General features: G+C 38.6%; 1 protein-coding gene across 12 annotated transcripts in view; it reads left to right on the top strand.

Moving 5' to 3' along the window:
* Window positions 1–17,234, top strand: part of MEIS2 (Meis homeobox 2) — a 226,301-nt gene that overhangs the window by 51,399 nt on the left and 157,668 nt on the right. For 8 of the 12 annotated variants that reach the window (XM_081886952.1, XM_081886946.1, XM_081886951.1 and 5 more), the window contains 2 exons: window positions 3,074–3,175; window positions 15,752–15,897. In XM_081886952.1, the coding sequence (XP_081743078.1) occupies window positions 3,074–3,175; window positions 15,752–15,897 (248 nt within the window). The remainder of the gene's footprint in view (window positions 1–3,073; window positions 3,176–15,751; window positions 15,898–17,234) is intronic. The other 4 variants (XM_081886954.1, XM_081886955.1, XM_081886948.1 and 1 more) reach the window with 1 other exon arrangement.

Here is a 17,234-nt window from a genome sequence, read left to right as displayed (position 1 = left end):
AGAGAGAGAGAGAGAGAGAATGAATGAGAGAGCACAATCAGTACAGTGGAGCAAAATTAGATCAGCGGTAATAACTCATATCTCTTACAAGCCAAGGACCTGTTGGAACTTGACATCTCATGGGATAGTAGGTTCTAAAGCTAAGGCATAGCAACATAGAAGTCTCTGGCCAGTATTCCTGACAACTGAACCTCAGATACTGACCTCATGGAATGTTTTGTATTGAAACTATAGTGACTGTATCATCACTTCTTCAAGTAAGCAGAATAAAATTCAGTGAAATAAGGTATCACCGAATACCCATATTTCCTATTGTGTTTCTTTAAATGCAAATAGGGAAATAATAATAATTTTCTCCCTATGCTAACTTTTTGTAAATAGTACTCATCAATTTAATCATGAACTTTGATAATATACAAATAATCAAAGTAAAAGATGCATTGCTAACATCAAAACTCTGAGCTACCGTATTGAGAACAGATCCCTTTACAATATCAGCGTACTAAAATTGGGGAGAACTCTTTTAAGATGCACACATTTCTTAGTTCTATATATTTGTGACCCCATTAAGCTTACTCAATAACTGTTATTTTGTCAATGTGGTAAAATTAGATAGAAACATCTGCAAGGTGTAGGTTCTTCAGTAGCAAAATTAGCCCCAGTTAGAAGCAGTAGCTGTATAATCTTGTAGTTGAAAAATGAAGTTGACTACTTTTGTGGTGATCTCTGACTGGTGTTGGAGCACGACAATTCTGTTCTATTGGGTCAGCAATGAAATGGTGCAAAGTCAGCTGATTCTTTTTTTTTATCTCATCAAGAATGTAAGAATGTATTCACTAAGGGAAATGACTCCCTTGACTTGCATGATCATGAACTGGAAATTTGCTGTATCAGCATATTTAGCTAAGAATGCTACTTTACTGGTGGAGCTGAAACCTGATCTTAGAGCAAAGATATTTGGTCTTGTGTTGTGTTACTTTTTCAAAGACAAGTTTAACGGTTAAATTGGGGGGTGGGGATGCTCCTGAGAATGCCTCTTTATGCTCTTCAGCTTCTTAGAATCACAACTGCTTAGGACCACAACCCAACACTACATTGGGAAGTCACTGTAAACTATATGAATAAGCTGCAGAGGCCTCAAGCTTTCACAGTCCCTTCCCTCTGGTTCCATGTGCCTGGGAGGAATTCAGAAGCTTTTACTTTTGTTTTTAGTTTCCCATTTAATCTGAATTGTGCATTGTGATTTACACTAACGAAGATTAGTGTAGCTTCATCAGCTTCATAATCCATGGTTAGTTCAAGTAAGCCAACTTCATAACCCATGGTTAGTGTGTTACACCATTAGCCTTGGTTCACTTGGAACTGAAAGTTATGTTTTCTCACTACTGAAAGTACAAACTTCTGAAGTCATTCTCCTGACTGGCAGCAGAGGGGAAAGGGGAATGCACGAGCCTGGGGCATGTTGTGGCTTGTCCATCAGGTGCTTAACCATGGTTTAGCACAGTGTTTCCCAACCTTGGGCCTCCAGATGTTTTTGGCCTACAACTCCCATCATCCCTAGCTAGCAAGACCAGTGGTCAGGGATGATGGGAATTGTAGTTCAAAAACAGCTGGAGGCCCAAGGTTGGGAAACACTGGTTTAGCATTACATCCAAATATGCTTTAGACTCAGGGCTATTGAGTGCAATTGAGTTGACTTATCTAGCACACCTAAATTATGACCTAAATGTGTATCATGGTGAAAAAGGCAGCCTCATTAATTTTAAACATCAGGGAGAGAAGAAGGAAGGTGCAGTTGCCTAATTTGGGACAAATTTGTTTGCAATGATTATTTTTGTCAGACAATAAATTAACAAACCTTACCACTAAGCCTATGCTTGTCTCCTCACAAGTCCCATTGAATTCATTGAGACTTACTCCCAGGTAAATGTATAAGGTTGCAGCCTTAGTCTTCTTGGCTTCCAGCCCATAAATCACAGATGTGTTTTATAATAAAAAATACACTTCTTCCACCTTATTAAATCTTGACTGTGCTGTTCTCTATCATTATTTCTCAAAATTGGATCCCCAGCTGTTGTTGGACTGCAAATTCCATCATCCCTGACCACTAGACCTGCTAGCTAGGGATGATGGAAGTTGTAGTCCAACAACAGCTGGGGACTCAAGTTTGACAATTCAGTGGTAACTGATGTCATGCCTTCCAGATGATGTTGGACTCCAACTCCCATTATCCCTCACCATTGGCCATGTTGGCTGGGCCTGATGGGAGTTATAGCTGATGCAAAGTGGGGCAAAAGCATGTCAAAAAACTCTGCTTCTCTTTTTCTCTCTGTGGCAATAAGCAAGGACCAGAGAGAGAGAGAGAGAGAATCAGATTGAAGTCACAGCATGGGAGTAAGGGTGGGTTAAGCCTTTCCCCTGTGCTGTCCCTCAGATTTCCTTTTTGTCCTGTGGTAAAAAGCATACAGGTATGTATATGGAAGTAAAACTAAAAGCCAAAACAAAACCCAACATGGCAATATATCCAATCACAAATCACCTAGCATCTTGCCCACTTTAGCTCTTAAAAAAGCAATTAACTTCAGTGTGAAGTAGAGTAAACTTCTTGCATGTCACATCAGGAAAATGGTTATTTATGGAACCCCATTGAAGCCCTGTGACTTATTTGCATAAAAAAGAACATTTCAATAAATTCCTATAATAAATACTGCAGATTTTTGTTAGCAATTATAAATTTTCCAATTTATATTTACTAATACTGATATTTTTTTATTATTATTCTGGGACTGTAACAAGTTTAAAGGTCTAATACATGTAATGTAGTTGCTAGATGTATCCAGTATTAGTGTTTTTGTTCATGAACGTCCATTCTCCATGTAATAGTAGCTACAGAGTTCAACTTCAATAAAAGTGATTGCTGTCTTGTCGTCCACTGGCTCCAGCAGCTTTTAGATAGCAATGTATTTCCTAAATCAGAAAAATAAAATATATTTTTTAAAGTTAAAAGGTTTAAGTTAAACCTGCAAAAGTTTCAGTGTTCCAATTTAACCCTTGACATTCTGGCATTTTCCAGACTGCCAGCCAAATGAACACTTTAGGAGGAGGTGTATAAATATGTCTGCAGCACCCAGAGAGTTAATCCACCCCATTGTGCATAGGTGTTGGAGCTCTTATGGTATGTAAGATCGTATAAAATTTAGAGTTATTATGTATTCTCCTTTAATATATGCGTTTTTCCAGTAAGCACCTTTTGAAAACTTAGGTTTTCTTATTGGCACTATTAGATATGCATACATGAGGGGCTGGGACACAGCTGGTATTACACCACACTCCAGATTTAGCATGCAATATCTTCCTCTCATCGTTATGCCACATTCAGTGTCACACTCTGAATAAGATTCCTAGCCACAATTTATGCAGCGGAGTGTTCCAAACTAATGCCAAACTCATTCAGAAGTAACAGATTTGACACAAGGCAGTTTCTAGAAATGGAGCCACCACTGATGAGCTGTGTGCCTGGTGAGACTGGCAGAGATGCAATGTCTCAGACTGAAAATAAAATCTCTAACTAAAGTGAGCTGGATAGTGTTATTTGCAAACCAGTACACAGGGTTTGTTTCTCTCCAAACAGACTATATGTGGAAGCCAAGGTCTGGTTCATGGCTTGATACGCATGGTTTGTTTGGGAGAAACAAACTACAAGTGCTGGTCTGCGCATAATTCTGACTTGGCAAAGAGAAGTGCAGGGAAGGCGCAGCAGTGAGGACTAGGATGCTGCTATTTCACAGCAAGCCATGGTTTGCTTCCAACTATGGTCCACTAGTTCACACAAACAGGGCCACTAAGTTAGAACCACCATCACCTCTCCATCCTCCAGTGGCAGCATAAGCAACCTAGCCCATTGAGCCCCAAACATGCCCAAGACATACGACATTCAGCCATTTAACAACCACTGAAGCTACTTTGACTAATTGAAGCATTCACAGCAGCTATGATAATTCAGACCTATATCTTGTCATGGGAGGAACAAGGTAGTTCAGGCTCATTGTCCCTAGCAAGGAAGCTGTTGCAACTGCTTCAGACAGTAACTTCAGATTTGGTAGTTCTTGTGTGGCTTTTGGGCAATGCAATATTTCAACATAGAGTTTATTGGGAATTAGCTGCCAGGATTGAGGGCTAAGTGAATGCAGTATGGTAGAGTTCTGGGCAATGCATATATTTACCATTTGTTTATTTAGAATGCAGGTTATTTATTAATTTTTGAAAAGCCATTTAGCACCTGCTTCATTGTAAAGATTTCATGGCTGTTGATAGTATGACCTGTTAAACTATACTCAGTGCTTTTTTCTGGAGGAATGCAGGGGTACCCATACCCCTAAATAATTTGTGAATCTAAGTTTGGCTTCATTGAGGGGCAGTATTTCAATATGAGTAGGAAAATGAGAGTACCCCTAAATATTTTTTTAGGGGGGGAAAGCACTGATTTTACTGCTGCTAATACACAATGGGCACTTCTATAACTTTTGGTGAGCTGGAGGTGGTGTTATTCCTCCTAAAACAAGCTGTTATGCCTTACTGCATTTTTAGTAATAATGCTTTATGGGAGAGTATTTCATTTCAGCTCTATTAGGGTCAAACAGTTTTACTGCAGTTTTGCAACATTTACATTCAATTTGCATATATAATCCTACTTTCAGGTAGTTAGCTGCTGCATCATTGTCATTGTAGTGACACAGACCCAGAAAAGATTCACAAACAGGCAATCTGAGAATGCTTTGTTATATATATTGTAGCAATTTAAGATTCTCCTCCGGATCACATCAGAGAGCTTTATAATTCGCAAATAGTTCCTGGTTTGACTCAGAGTGTTCAGTTGCTGTCACAGTTGCAATACTGTGAACATATGGATTGTTAAATTTTGTTAAAGAAATTCTAACATTGGTAAATAATAGTTACAAAATATAATTAAAATGCAGTTGAAATTATATCTAAATTCATACACATGCACACACAAATTCAAGAACTATAATTTTTCTAAAAGTGGCTCAAAGTGCTTTTAGATGCACTAGTTAGGTGGTTAAAATTTTATACCTGAGTAATAAAATCTTAAAATTGAAGTTTCTAATGAGAATATTAATAGAGCACTAGTAATATTACTGTACTAGGTACCATTACAACAGAGATGGCCATTATATAAAAAGGCAAAGGTACTTAACTGCATGTTTAACAATGCTTTCTGTTGTAAACTACTCTTCATTAAAATGTTCCATTCTCTTCTTTAAAACAAATACCCATTTTTCCCACCATTAAAGATGAAATAGAATAATAGAATTGCAGAATTGGAAGAGACCACGAGGATCATCTAGTCTAGCCCTCTGCATTCACCCGACATGGGGCTTGAAGCCACAACCTTGGAATTAAGAGTCTCACACTGTACCAATTGAGCTATCCAGCTTCATAAAGGAACATGTTCTAATCTATGAAGCAATACAATGTTTAACATGATAAATTATCCACTTATCAAAGAGTAACAAACATCATTATATCAGAATGGCAACTTCAGACTGTCAAAGGTCACAGGTGTATGTAGAAACACTAAGCATGGGGTGACTAGCTACTTGATGGGCATAATTAGTGGCCCTAATCATGGAAACATAGAATTGTAAAGTTGGAAGGAATCCCAGGGGTCATCTAGTCCAACCCTCTGCAATGCAGGAGTATCACCTAGATCATACATGACAGATGGCCATCCAACCTCTGTTTAAAAACCTCAAAGCAACAATTGTCCACTTGTATGCACCACTGAAAACACAACCAGTTAGCCTTCTTGGTGCCCTGATAACTAAGGCCAAGAATCAAAAGAGCTTGTGTTTGTACAATGTGATTTCTAAAGGCAACAGCTGATGTCCATGCTACATGACAAATAGCTCATCAGTTATAATGTGGCATGAACAGGGAAAAGGCAGGTGGGGAAGAGTAAGAAGTCAAAAGCTTTCTTAGATGTACCGAATCAATTGGATTCTTTGGATCATAGCCTAAGAAACCTACTGTCACACAGGCTTTTACAAGCAAGGGCCCAGAAGATAAACAGAGCAAAAGGGAAAATAAGAAACAAAATCATGACTAACCTAACACTCAGATGCAGTTATTAGTTTATACATAATAGGCTGTTTAAAAACTGCACTCTAATGGAAATAATTTTAATTATACGGACAATTATATCCAGTTAACTCTTTTAAAAAGCTGATGAAGTAACTTGTTTTTAAAATATATGGGCATTTAACTAATTCTGTTTAACCCTTTTGCTAAAAATGGTGTTTTTCTAAATACAGCGTTTAAATAGCATGCTTATTCATAGAAAGGAATTACATTGAATTGAACTATGGGATCTATCTTTGTAGAAGCATTAGGATATACCTAGCAGTTCAAAAGCATGAAGTGCAAGTAGATAAATAGGTACTGCTCCGGCGGGAAGGTAAACGACGTTTCCGTGCGCTGCTCTGGTTTGCCAGAAGCAGCTTAGTCATGCTGGCCACATGACCGGGAAGCTTTATTGGCCAATAAAGCGAGATGAGGGCTGCGACCCCAGAGTCGGCCACGACTAGACCTAATGGTCAGGGGTCCCTTTACCTTTTTATAAGATGGTAATTCCACTGAATACAGCTGTGCCAGCCCAGTTCTAATGCCCATTGAATTATTAACTCAAGATAAAAGAGCATGATTTAATAAGGGTCTCAGTGAGAAACCAGTAGAATGTTTTAGCTGAATGCTTGCATGCTTGTTAGCTTGTGTATGACAAGGCTCTGAGCTGGCTCACTTTACTTGGGTAAGATTGCCATTAAAAATCAGTGTGAGTCAAATCTGGATAAGAAAAGCAAGACTGGATCCTGGTGTCATACAGTTTCTAAACTATGTTCCCTAGATCACCCTCAGCTTCAAATATCTTAATTATAGCATTCAGTAACATTGTGGGAAAGTGTCTATGGATTTTGGTAACCTGATCACTATGGTCTTCCTCTTCTTCGTCTCTCTCTTTCTGTTTATTCATGTTGCAGCAAGAGCCATGATAGTATCTGTCACATTCTTTGGATGACTTAAGGGTAGCAGTCTTCTGTGTTTGGGGATGAAAATTGTGAACTGTGTTCGCAGAAATGCCACACAAGGGAGGTGAAAAGCACATTAAGAAGCTTTAGCATTAGATAGTGCAGTGCAAGCAGAGCTGAATTTGAGAGCTGGAACTTAAGTGGGCATTTGTCCCTGCTCTATTCCTTAATAAAATCTGAGCATTAACTGTAGTAAAGGGCATTTGAGAGCTCACTAAAAATGAATCATTGGGATGCTCAGCAGAGCTTTATTATGATATATTGTGAAGAACTTTAAAACATCTACTATATACTTACATATATACCAACCAGAGATGTCTGTTCATTATAAATTAGGAAAAAATGTAATGATTGCTGCAGGGTATAAGCAATGTGTTTCGTTTTAAGATTCTAATTTTCACCAGTTTGAGGTGGGCAGGATTATGACTTTTCGTATGAGACTTCAGTATGTTTGGCCTCTGTGTACATTTCTATGTGTACATATGGGAAAAGCTTTTAAAATTAAAATATGATTTACTAAAGATGGAGTTGGAAAGAAAAAACAGGGTTTCTTCTCACAACAAAATTACTTGTCACATGTATGCAGGAAATGTATATGTGGTAGAGAGATCCATGTATGAAAATCATCTTGTGTGAAGTGACCCCCTCAGATAAGATTTCAGCATTCATGCCTGATAAGTAGAGTCTAAAATGTCTTAATCATTACATGGTTGGTAATTGAGCACTGTAGCAAGCAAATAAATGTGAATGAGCATGTTCCTGGAGTGTTACTAGGCTGCTGCTGATGACTAGTTAACCAAAATGAATTAACAGAGAAGACATGATTAAACTATACTATTAACTAACTTGTTAGCGACAGGGAGAAAATGGAAGCACATTTACATATGTGTCCATCTGTCTTCTTTTACACTTTTGTCTTCAGCCAGTGGGTGAAATGGTTTAAATCCAAATAGCAGTCTGATTCCCCCCCCCTCGCCCCCATAGCAACATATACTTTCTTTCCTCCTGTTTATTGAAAGGAGGGAGGGGTTTTCTTGACAATAGCTGGTTCTTAATAGCTCTCTTAAGAAATCTCATTTCTATGACCACATTAGCTATAATGTGAGTGTCAGAAGAAGAAAAATCTCCATGGATAATTTTGGGTTAGTTAGTAGATTGTTATCATCTCAATGTTGCCGAAATCCCTAATCTCAGGTCAGCATGAAGCTGCAGTGGTTACAATCCTGTTGCCTGATGCACTATGAATGAAAGTGCTTTCTGTCAGAAACATGTGGTCTCTTCAGTAGATAGCCTGTGTAAATCCTGTGTAAATAGAGGGAGACTAACAAAGGATGAGCCCCTGCAGCTCAGAGCATTTGGAGCCATTTGGGGGCTGAATTTGCTAAATGCTGCTTATACCGCCTGAAAAGTTGAAGAGAAAGGAGCTTAAATTCACTTCTTTTTTCTCTTTCTACTCATACCCTGGGGGGAGGGTGTTCAGGGCCATAGAAGCTTGAGGTAAGCCTAAGAAGACTGTTTTTTTCAGCGGCCTTTTGAGTGTGAAAAAGGTGGCATGGGTCACTGTCCCTTCTCTAATGTTGGAAAACCCACACAGTTAGTAAATGTTGCATGTAAACTAAAGTATTTCATCCTTCTCTTTACTCCACGGCATTGGGCCATGAACTAGTCACTGGAAGAAAACTGAAGAATTTTTTTTTCATGTTAACATTTCTAGACAGTTTAGCACATCAGGATGGTTAGAGAGCCCAACAATTAACAGATTTTCATAATATTCTATTTTGGAACTTTTAATAGGGAAAAATGTTACTTTGAAAACCTCCCAAAGAAATAAAAATAAGAATTCAAAAGTTTACATTAATGCCTAGTGCAATAGGCAAATACTGGGACAAAAATTTCAACTTCCTTTAATTATCTGTAGGTGTTATTCTTAGAGGTTTATAGGTAAAAGGAATGAACAGAAAGCCAACAAGGGTAGTTCACAAATTTATCAGTCCAACAGGTATAAGTCCCAACACATTGAAGCCATTAACTTGATCAGAAAAGGGAATAGTTATATTCCTTGTAGTGTTTTAGCTGAGAAACTACAAAATGAGCAACTAACTTGCTGACTCTAATAAAATGGTAACACAGGGCAGTATGAAATTAATGAACATCATTATGTTAGGTCCATTAATTTCAATGAGTAACACGTAGTTGAATGCCACCCTTGAAGTAATATCATGAGTGGCAGGTCACGGAGCAGAATACATTGATGTAGCTACAGTGGCCTCTTCTGTACAAGTGGGTTATGTCCATCTTACGATAATATATGCCATTTGCTACCATAACATAAGCAGAATTAGCTGGCAGGGTGCAGACTTAAAAACCTTTAGGTTGGGGTGCTATCACACCCTGTTTCTTTCCAGTTCTGAGCTGATCATTGTTTATGTGATTGATTTTGAACAGTGAACAGGAGCAGTAAGTCTTTGTAGAATCACACCACAAATAATACTTCAAGTGCTGCTACATTGGTAAGGATGACAGTGGTATAGCAACATTAGACTGCATTGCTAAACCAGATTGTTGTGATCTGCAGGAGGCCAACAGTAAGCATTATAACACTGTTTTGTGCTCCCTATATGGTATTTGTTACATAGCACAGGAACTCACAGAATTAAGCTGTAACCACAAACCTGTTATTTCTTGCATGGGCACAAGCCACAAACAGAAAATGTACTAGCAGAAGAATCTTCCTCCAGATAGATTTGAATTGTTACCAAATGTGTACTTTGCAGAGGAATCCTAGGCTAGAACTAGATGTCATTCATGTTCACAAAAGCCCCAGTTTGCATTCTCCCTGGAGGTGAATAATTGAAGAGACCCAGTTGGCATATCGTACTAGTGGTGTCGGCCATTGCTGCCATAATCCAGAACACCACCATGTCTTTTTGTATAGTTAGATTTATATATGAATAAGTGGCCATGTGGTTTGGGCCAATTATATCCATGCCCAGGAGACCCTTTGTTTCTGTGGAGCTTCTTGGGCATGGCTATAATCAGCCCAAACTATATGGGCACCTGTTCTTTCAACAATGGGTAAAGAGGCACTTGCATGGTTAAGGACAGCCGTGCCATCACCACCATGTAAAATTTGGTGCAGTTTATAAATTAGACCTCAGTCTTGGGAAGAGGTAGAGCAATAATTTCTTGATGTGAATAGAGATTGGCTGCGTGTTCTATAAACTGTGGCACTAGCGGGACCAGTGTGGCATTGAACCAGTGTGGCATTGCGGAAATGACGTTGAGCTTTAATAGAGCAAATCTTGGTCTGTACGTTGGATTACTCACATCTGTTTTAGTTTTGGGGCAAATCACTACCCTTTGGCTTTAATTTGCTTTCTGTAGCTTTTCTCCCAGGGTTATTCTGTGAATGAGGGCCAACACATTGTACTGCCAGTACTCAAAAGGTTATGGATCTAAATAGTAAGCCAAATAATATGCTCACCTAAGCAGCTACCTTAAGTCTTTCATTGTGTTAAACTCAGGGCAAGATTTATTTAATTTTTACTTTAAAATCTATGCTTTTTCAGCACAGGCATGAAACCATTCCTTCAAACAAACAAACACTTTTTTAAATGAGCAGCATTATTTTTAGAATAACTTTCTCTTGATACAAGCAAATGTGATGTGCCTGCTCTCCCTTTTCCTCTTCTGTATGAAAAAATGAAGGCTAGCTGTAGGCTAGGCTTACATGGAGATGGTAAAACTCTGATGAGAGGGAAATGCATTTTTTCATATCTAGGGTTCCTCTGGTCGTACTGAGATGGTTTTGATGTTTGTGGTAGTGTTTCAGAGTCCAGACATGTCTCATTATTATGAGTGGTTTACCTTTCCCCCCATAAATTAAGAATTAATATATTTTATATTCATCCATGAGATTCCAAAGTCTTTAAAAATGTCTTACGGGCAGTCGTGTTAGCCTAGTACAACAACTATCCGTATGTGTTTTTGGTTAAAGTCTGTGTAACAGTCTAATTAAAAACAAGCCATGGGATGTAAGTAGACCATCGGAACATAGGAAGCTGACCTTATGCTGAGCCATACCATTGGTCCATCTAGCTCAGCATTGTCCACAAAATGGCTGTGGTTCTCCAGGCTTTCAGACAAGGGTCTCTCCCAGTCAGAGAATCAGAGAATTGTAGAGTTGGAAGGGACAGTGAGGAGAGTCATTTAGTCAAATGCCCTGCAGTGCAGGAATCTTTTGCCCAACATGGGGCTTGAACCCACGAACCTGAGATTAAGAGTCTCATGATCTATCAACTGAGCTATCCCAGGTCTCTTACCTGAAGATGTCAGGGATTGAACCTGGCACTTTTATCATGCCAAGCAGATGTTGTACCATTGACTAAGTCCCTCTTACTCAAATGACTTGTGCATCCTCCAGCCTAAGAAAAGTAATGTGCAAATGTATACACACACTTAAATATATGTAAAACTAGTCTTGATCTTGGAACATATCAGAACTTCTCATTCTTCAGTATATCTATTTGTATGCAGAAAGTGGTGTGTGTCAGTGTAATGATTTTGTTCCTTCTATGAGTCACAAAAAAACATGGGGAAAAAGAGAAAATAGCTCAAAAATAGCCGACTTTATAATATTTAGGTGGAGTGAGGAATAATTTTAACTGTCTTGGTTTAAAAGAAACTGTCTTGGTCTGCAATTTCATTTGAACTTGAGAGTCCACTAGAAGAAAGTAGGATTGAGGTCTGAATTTAAGAGAGTAAATGTGTAATGAAAGGGCCTCTTCACATGTTACATGTTCACATGTTATATCTGCAGGTATAGGACGGTATATAAATTCTGTCTATATATCATCTATCTATTCTATCCTTGGAAATGGAACGAAATAAAGTAAGAGAACCAGTGGGAGATTGTGCTGCCAGGAACTGCATTAAATACATCTTCTCTGTTCTATCCCTGAGGAGTGGTACACTGTATAGCACACAGTGGCTGAGATCTAGAGGAACATTGACAGCATTGTGCCTTGCTGCTGCGGGGGATGGGGGTGGAGAGTGGATAACATGAAAAGCAATGTAGAGGCAAACCCTCTGTGGGACTGGATCTTTCATTCCCCGAAGATCCCTGAGGTCTGTGGACTTTGAAAGCTAAACCACAGTGTACAAATGAATGAATGATCCTTCCAGAAATGACCATCTTTCTCTCTCCCCCCCATCCCACTTCAGGGAAAAAAATTTGCCAGTGCCTTCTGACATTCTTTTTCCCTGTGCTCAGTTCTCACCATGCATTTTTGTTAATGGAGAGTAGTGAATAGTGCTTAGAAAGTGGCATGTTATAAGGCATTTTACATTGGCTTAGATCCTTTTGTAACCACAAGACATTTCTCTTTGGTTTAGATATTTGTATATCCATTTTCACATGTGCAAAGATAACACTGCACCAAATAAGAATTCAGCAACTTGTCTGAGAGGCATAAATAGGTATATAGTTCATAAGGCAATGGAGTATGAGGCAGAAAATTACTTTCGCCCCTTCTGGTATGTGCCAAAGTGGCATGGCTGGCAAAAATCAGTTTGTAATTATTGCACTGTGTCACATGCTCAACAGCTAAGATTTCATTTTGCTGCTCTGCCTTTAGTTTTTCATTCAGTACAGCAAGATTGGTGAGGGATGGCGGGACTTGTTTAAAATAGACATATGCTCCTCTTTTTCGTAATATTTCACAGATAACCTGTTTTATTTTCCTAATTTCAGACAGACTAAATTCCAGTTCTGATCTTATTTGCAGTGCTGTAACTCATGTAACTGCTATGAAATGCATTCTAATTTTACCATACCACAAGTTTTCACTTTCATTCTTTCATCACTAATGTAGTTGTCTTATTTAAGGTTTACAGTGCATACTATTTATAGTATAACTAGACTATTGGAACTCAGTTATTGATGATTTGCAGAATTTTCATTTGTCTCTTGCTCCTATTAGATAAGTTTCTCCCCTCTCCCTCTCTTTCGTTATATGAATGGAGAGAGGATCAAGACTGGTAATTAATCTCTAACATTTTACACTAGATCAAGTCTATTGGCTCTGTAAACTTCAGCCAAACTTATGCAGGATGAATCTGAATATCTAACCACCTATTATTAGCCTTTTTCATAATCAAAGCACTGTACTGATCCTCTTGGAAGGCTCCAAATTAAGCATTGCACAAAAAGCAGCATTAAGGTGTCCCTGAATGCCTGGATAGAAACAAGAATTGTTCTCTCTTGTGTTTCTGTTGTATTTGTGTGCCTGACCAAGAAAGAGAGACTGATTGAAAGAAGATTTTATATCTACATGCATTATGTGCATACATTCATAGGTTTTAGAAAAGAAGACAAAGATATCTTTATCTAGACAATAGATAGAAAAAGAGACTCATTTCAGAACTTGCACTTTTGGCGTGGATTGTTCTTTTCCCTCCATCTCTGGGTACTGCTTTTCAAAATTGCCTGAGGCTACAGTACAGCACCTCAGATCCCCAAGGCCCCTTGCCTGGCTCCTAATAGCCACTCTCCATCTGTGTCACATGAACAGCTGATGAGATAGCTCTAGTGCCTGTATTTTGGAGTGCACATCCACCCAGGTTAAAATGCTGGGGTTGCCAAGGAGCAGTCAGAAGCCATTAGTGTTTGTGAGAATTTGCCTTGCAGCAGTTCCTTGGCATAGTCAGTGGAAAAGGGTGTGTATTTGTTCTTGCACACGCATGGGTGTCGGGTGGTGGGCCACTAAGAAAAGGAGTTCTTCCAAAGTAATATGTTTTCCTTGCCGGAAAAGGTTGGTTCGTGATAAACTCCTGTCTTTTTCTTTTATCACGGTCCACACCTTCAATTTACCTTCTAGTCAAAGAAAAAGAAAACAGCAACTTAGGGGTCTGACTCAGGTCCTTGGGCAGATGGAAGGGAACTGCTCAGCCTTGGGGCAGGGTAGTTGTAATGAAGTGGCCTGTCATTCTGTAAATAGTGAGGACCATCTCTTCTATGTGATGGAGGGTATCACATTGCAGTGAAAATGGAAATGTCAATAAAATTAATCTGCTAGCTCTTTGCTCTGGCTTTTTTTTGTTTTTTTGTTTCTCTAGTGGGGGGGAGGTGAGTGGTGGTATTTTCCCCTCCCCAGTTGTTTTTGCCTTTTCTTTTCTTTTTTAAAGAAATGTGTGTGGGCACCATAAACAAAGGTGAAATAGAATTTAAAGTTTTGAGGTAAATAGCCTCTATGTATCGGTAATGTGTTTGTTTTAGCAGCACTAAAGATCCAGAAGAGGCTATAGGAATTAGTTCATGGGTCTATAGCATTCCTCAGGAAGCTATGGAGCGTCTATCTCAGGCTACATTGAGCACAGAGTTTATTGTTTTAGGCTTTCTTGGACAAGGTTTTTACTTAGCATGGGATTTATGGCATTTACTGCTAATGAATGTCTATTCTTAAATTACAAAAACCACCGTCTCAGTGCAATTCCCAGATGTCCTTCCAGGACCTCGGCTTCTTAAACACCAGCAGGGAGCATAAACTATCCACTTCTCTGTTTTCCTCTTTCGTGTGGCTCCAGGCTAATGATGTGTAAGGAAAACACAGCAATCTATAAAGTCTCAGTGCTGTCCCAGTATTCTTCATTTATTTTGCATTTGATTATGCCACAAGTCGGATCTTGTTTCTTTCCTTTTTTAAAAGTTATTAGTTCAAATATTAATGTAGGAATATGGCATATATTGCTGCTCTTGATTGATGCCTTCCCAAAAACAGGAAGACGTGCTCGTATGAATTTTAAGAAAGTAGGGGTCCTGCAATGCCTTGCCAGAAGAGTTTTTCAGATACATAATTTAGATGCCCTCCAGGCAGGCTTTCAAGGCATTTTTGCTGGAGGGCAAGAAAAAATAACTATGACTGTTAAAAGTAAATGATTTTTGCTAATGCACAATTAATGCCAGGGAAAAGCACTGAAGAGAAAGATGTTCATGGAAAGTTCTGATTAAGCAAGCACCCTACCTTGATGTGCATCCTTAAAAAAAAAAGAAATAAAAAGAAGCAGAATATAATGATCACTGATGCAGGCACTTAAGTTTTCATGTCTTGCAAATACTATGTTGAGGGTCATACAAGTGTGCGTGCGTGTGCATGTGTGTGAGTGGGGAGATGATAGTAAATGGGGAGGGGTTCAGCTGGCAGTGTGTTATGTGCTCTGAACAGTGACACATTTACTGTCACCTATGCAGAGGGCCCAGAATATATAGACCACAGAACATTTAACTTGATTACCTTCACCATATATTCAGCATAGTTGCAGGGAATGCATTTACAGTAAATAGGTTTTTGTGTGGCAGGTTTTCCCACACTGCATTTCATAATTGACAAAGAAGTATTGCACTGTGTCAAGCAAACAATTATAATTGAATTAATGGTTTGTGCGTGTGTGAGGCACAAAATTAGTATTTGGAGAGACATGATTTCTAATTTTTATATATCTATATCAGCAATCATATTTAATAAGAAATTGAACATGCCTGATTTTTTCATATATGAATGACACTTCATTAGTGCTTTAGTAGTTAATCTGATTATTCAGATTGGCTTATATTTCTTGTTTATTATCTCTCACCCCATTTTTTCTATTAGGGGATGGTTTAGACAACAGTGTAGCCTCTCCCGGCACAGGGGATGATGATGATCCAGACAAGGATAAAAAGCGGCAGAAGAAAAGAGGAATTTTCCCCAAAGTAGCAACAAATATCATGAGAGCATGGCTGTTCCAACATCTCACAGTAAGTGAATGCAAAAAAAGAAGAAGTATTTTACACAAGTCTAATTATTTTTAATAGCCCTTTCAACATTTTAGGATAATGTTTTGGGTGGTTGGAAGTTGGTTCTCTGCAATGGAATATATTTGGGAGTTATTATATATTATGTACCTTGAGTATAAAGCATCACACCTAGTGCAAAATGGGATTCACCTCAAGGACTGCCATTTTACTGTACAATTAGAGAGACTATTTTATGTACTTATTTATTTGAAACTGTTTATGATGAGCAATCATCAGAAACAGAGATGTAGAATAGTCACCACGGGATGTCCAGGCAGGCTTAAATAATATTTCAGGAGTCCACTGTAAACCAAGCAGGCCTGCTGAGTGGTTGATGATGGTGAGTGAGGATCAGTGTGGGATTCTGAACAGCCCCCATCCTAGGGCTTCTAAATGGTGGAGCTATGTTGCTTTTGGAACACACATATACTGTGTATATTCCAACATGCATTGCAAGAGGTAGATGAAGTCAGAGAATTCATTTGAAAACTTTTCCTATGTTGGCTTACATGCAAAATATAGACAGCGTTTAGTTTTTCTAATTCCTCAGTTCTATAGGAGATTAAAGCACCTATTTAAGCTGCTCTTCAAGTCCATTATCTTAAAAGCTAGCCATATTCACTTCTGGGGGAAAGCGAGTAAACGTGAAAAAACAACACTTTTAGTAGCAATCTATCTTTATCCTCCTGTTTTGCAATTGGTTTTATGTGTTGGTGTTCTGTTGACTATTACAGCTTTACTTAGGCATCAAAATACATTTTTACAAAAGAAGTAGTAGCTCTCTTAATTTTACTTGGAAATGGTGGAAAATGGTAAAATTATCAGTTCACTTTCCCCTCCATTTTGTTTGGGCTAATACTTAAAAGGATAGTGTGGTTAACTACCACACACAAGGGTTCATTTTGTGATTGTTAAAATTACACATTTTTTGTGGTGGTAGATATTAGTTACTGTCTCATGGTTCCTGGAGTTATTCGGGTACCTCTTTTATTTACAGTGGTGGCTACCAAGCAGCTTTGCTGATGAAACAGCTTGAAGGGGTTGGGTAGTGTTAGATACCAGTTTTAAACCATCATTTTGATGTAAGAACATTATTAGCAAACTAAGGTGCATTGATCTGGCCTGTAGGGTCAGGATTAGCCAGAATAGCCAGTGCCTCTGCTCGAACAGTGGTTATTTTTGCCTTCCAGCTATGGCCATTTCAAAGGTCAGGTGCCCTGTAGTACCTACTTGGCTCAGAGGAATTAGACAGAACATGAGTCTCTGGGCTGATTACTTAACCAAAGACAAAATAATGA

The sequence above is a fragment of the Podarcis melisellensis genome, assembly GCF_964234715.1.
Source record: "Podarcis melisellensis genome assembly, chromosome: 1".
Taxonomy (NCBI): Eukaryota; Metazoa; Chordata; class Lepidosauria; order Squamata; family Lacertidae; genus Podarcis; species Podarcis melisellensis.
This window is presented reverse-complemented; position numbering and strand designations above follow the sequence as displayed.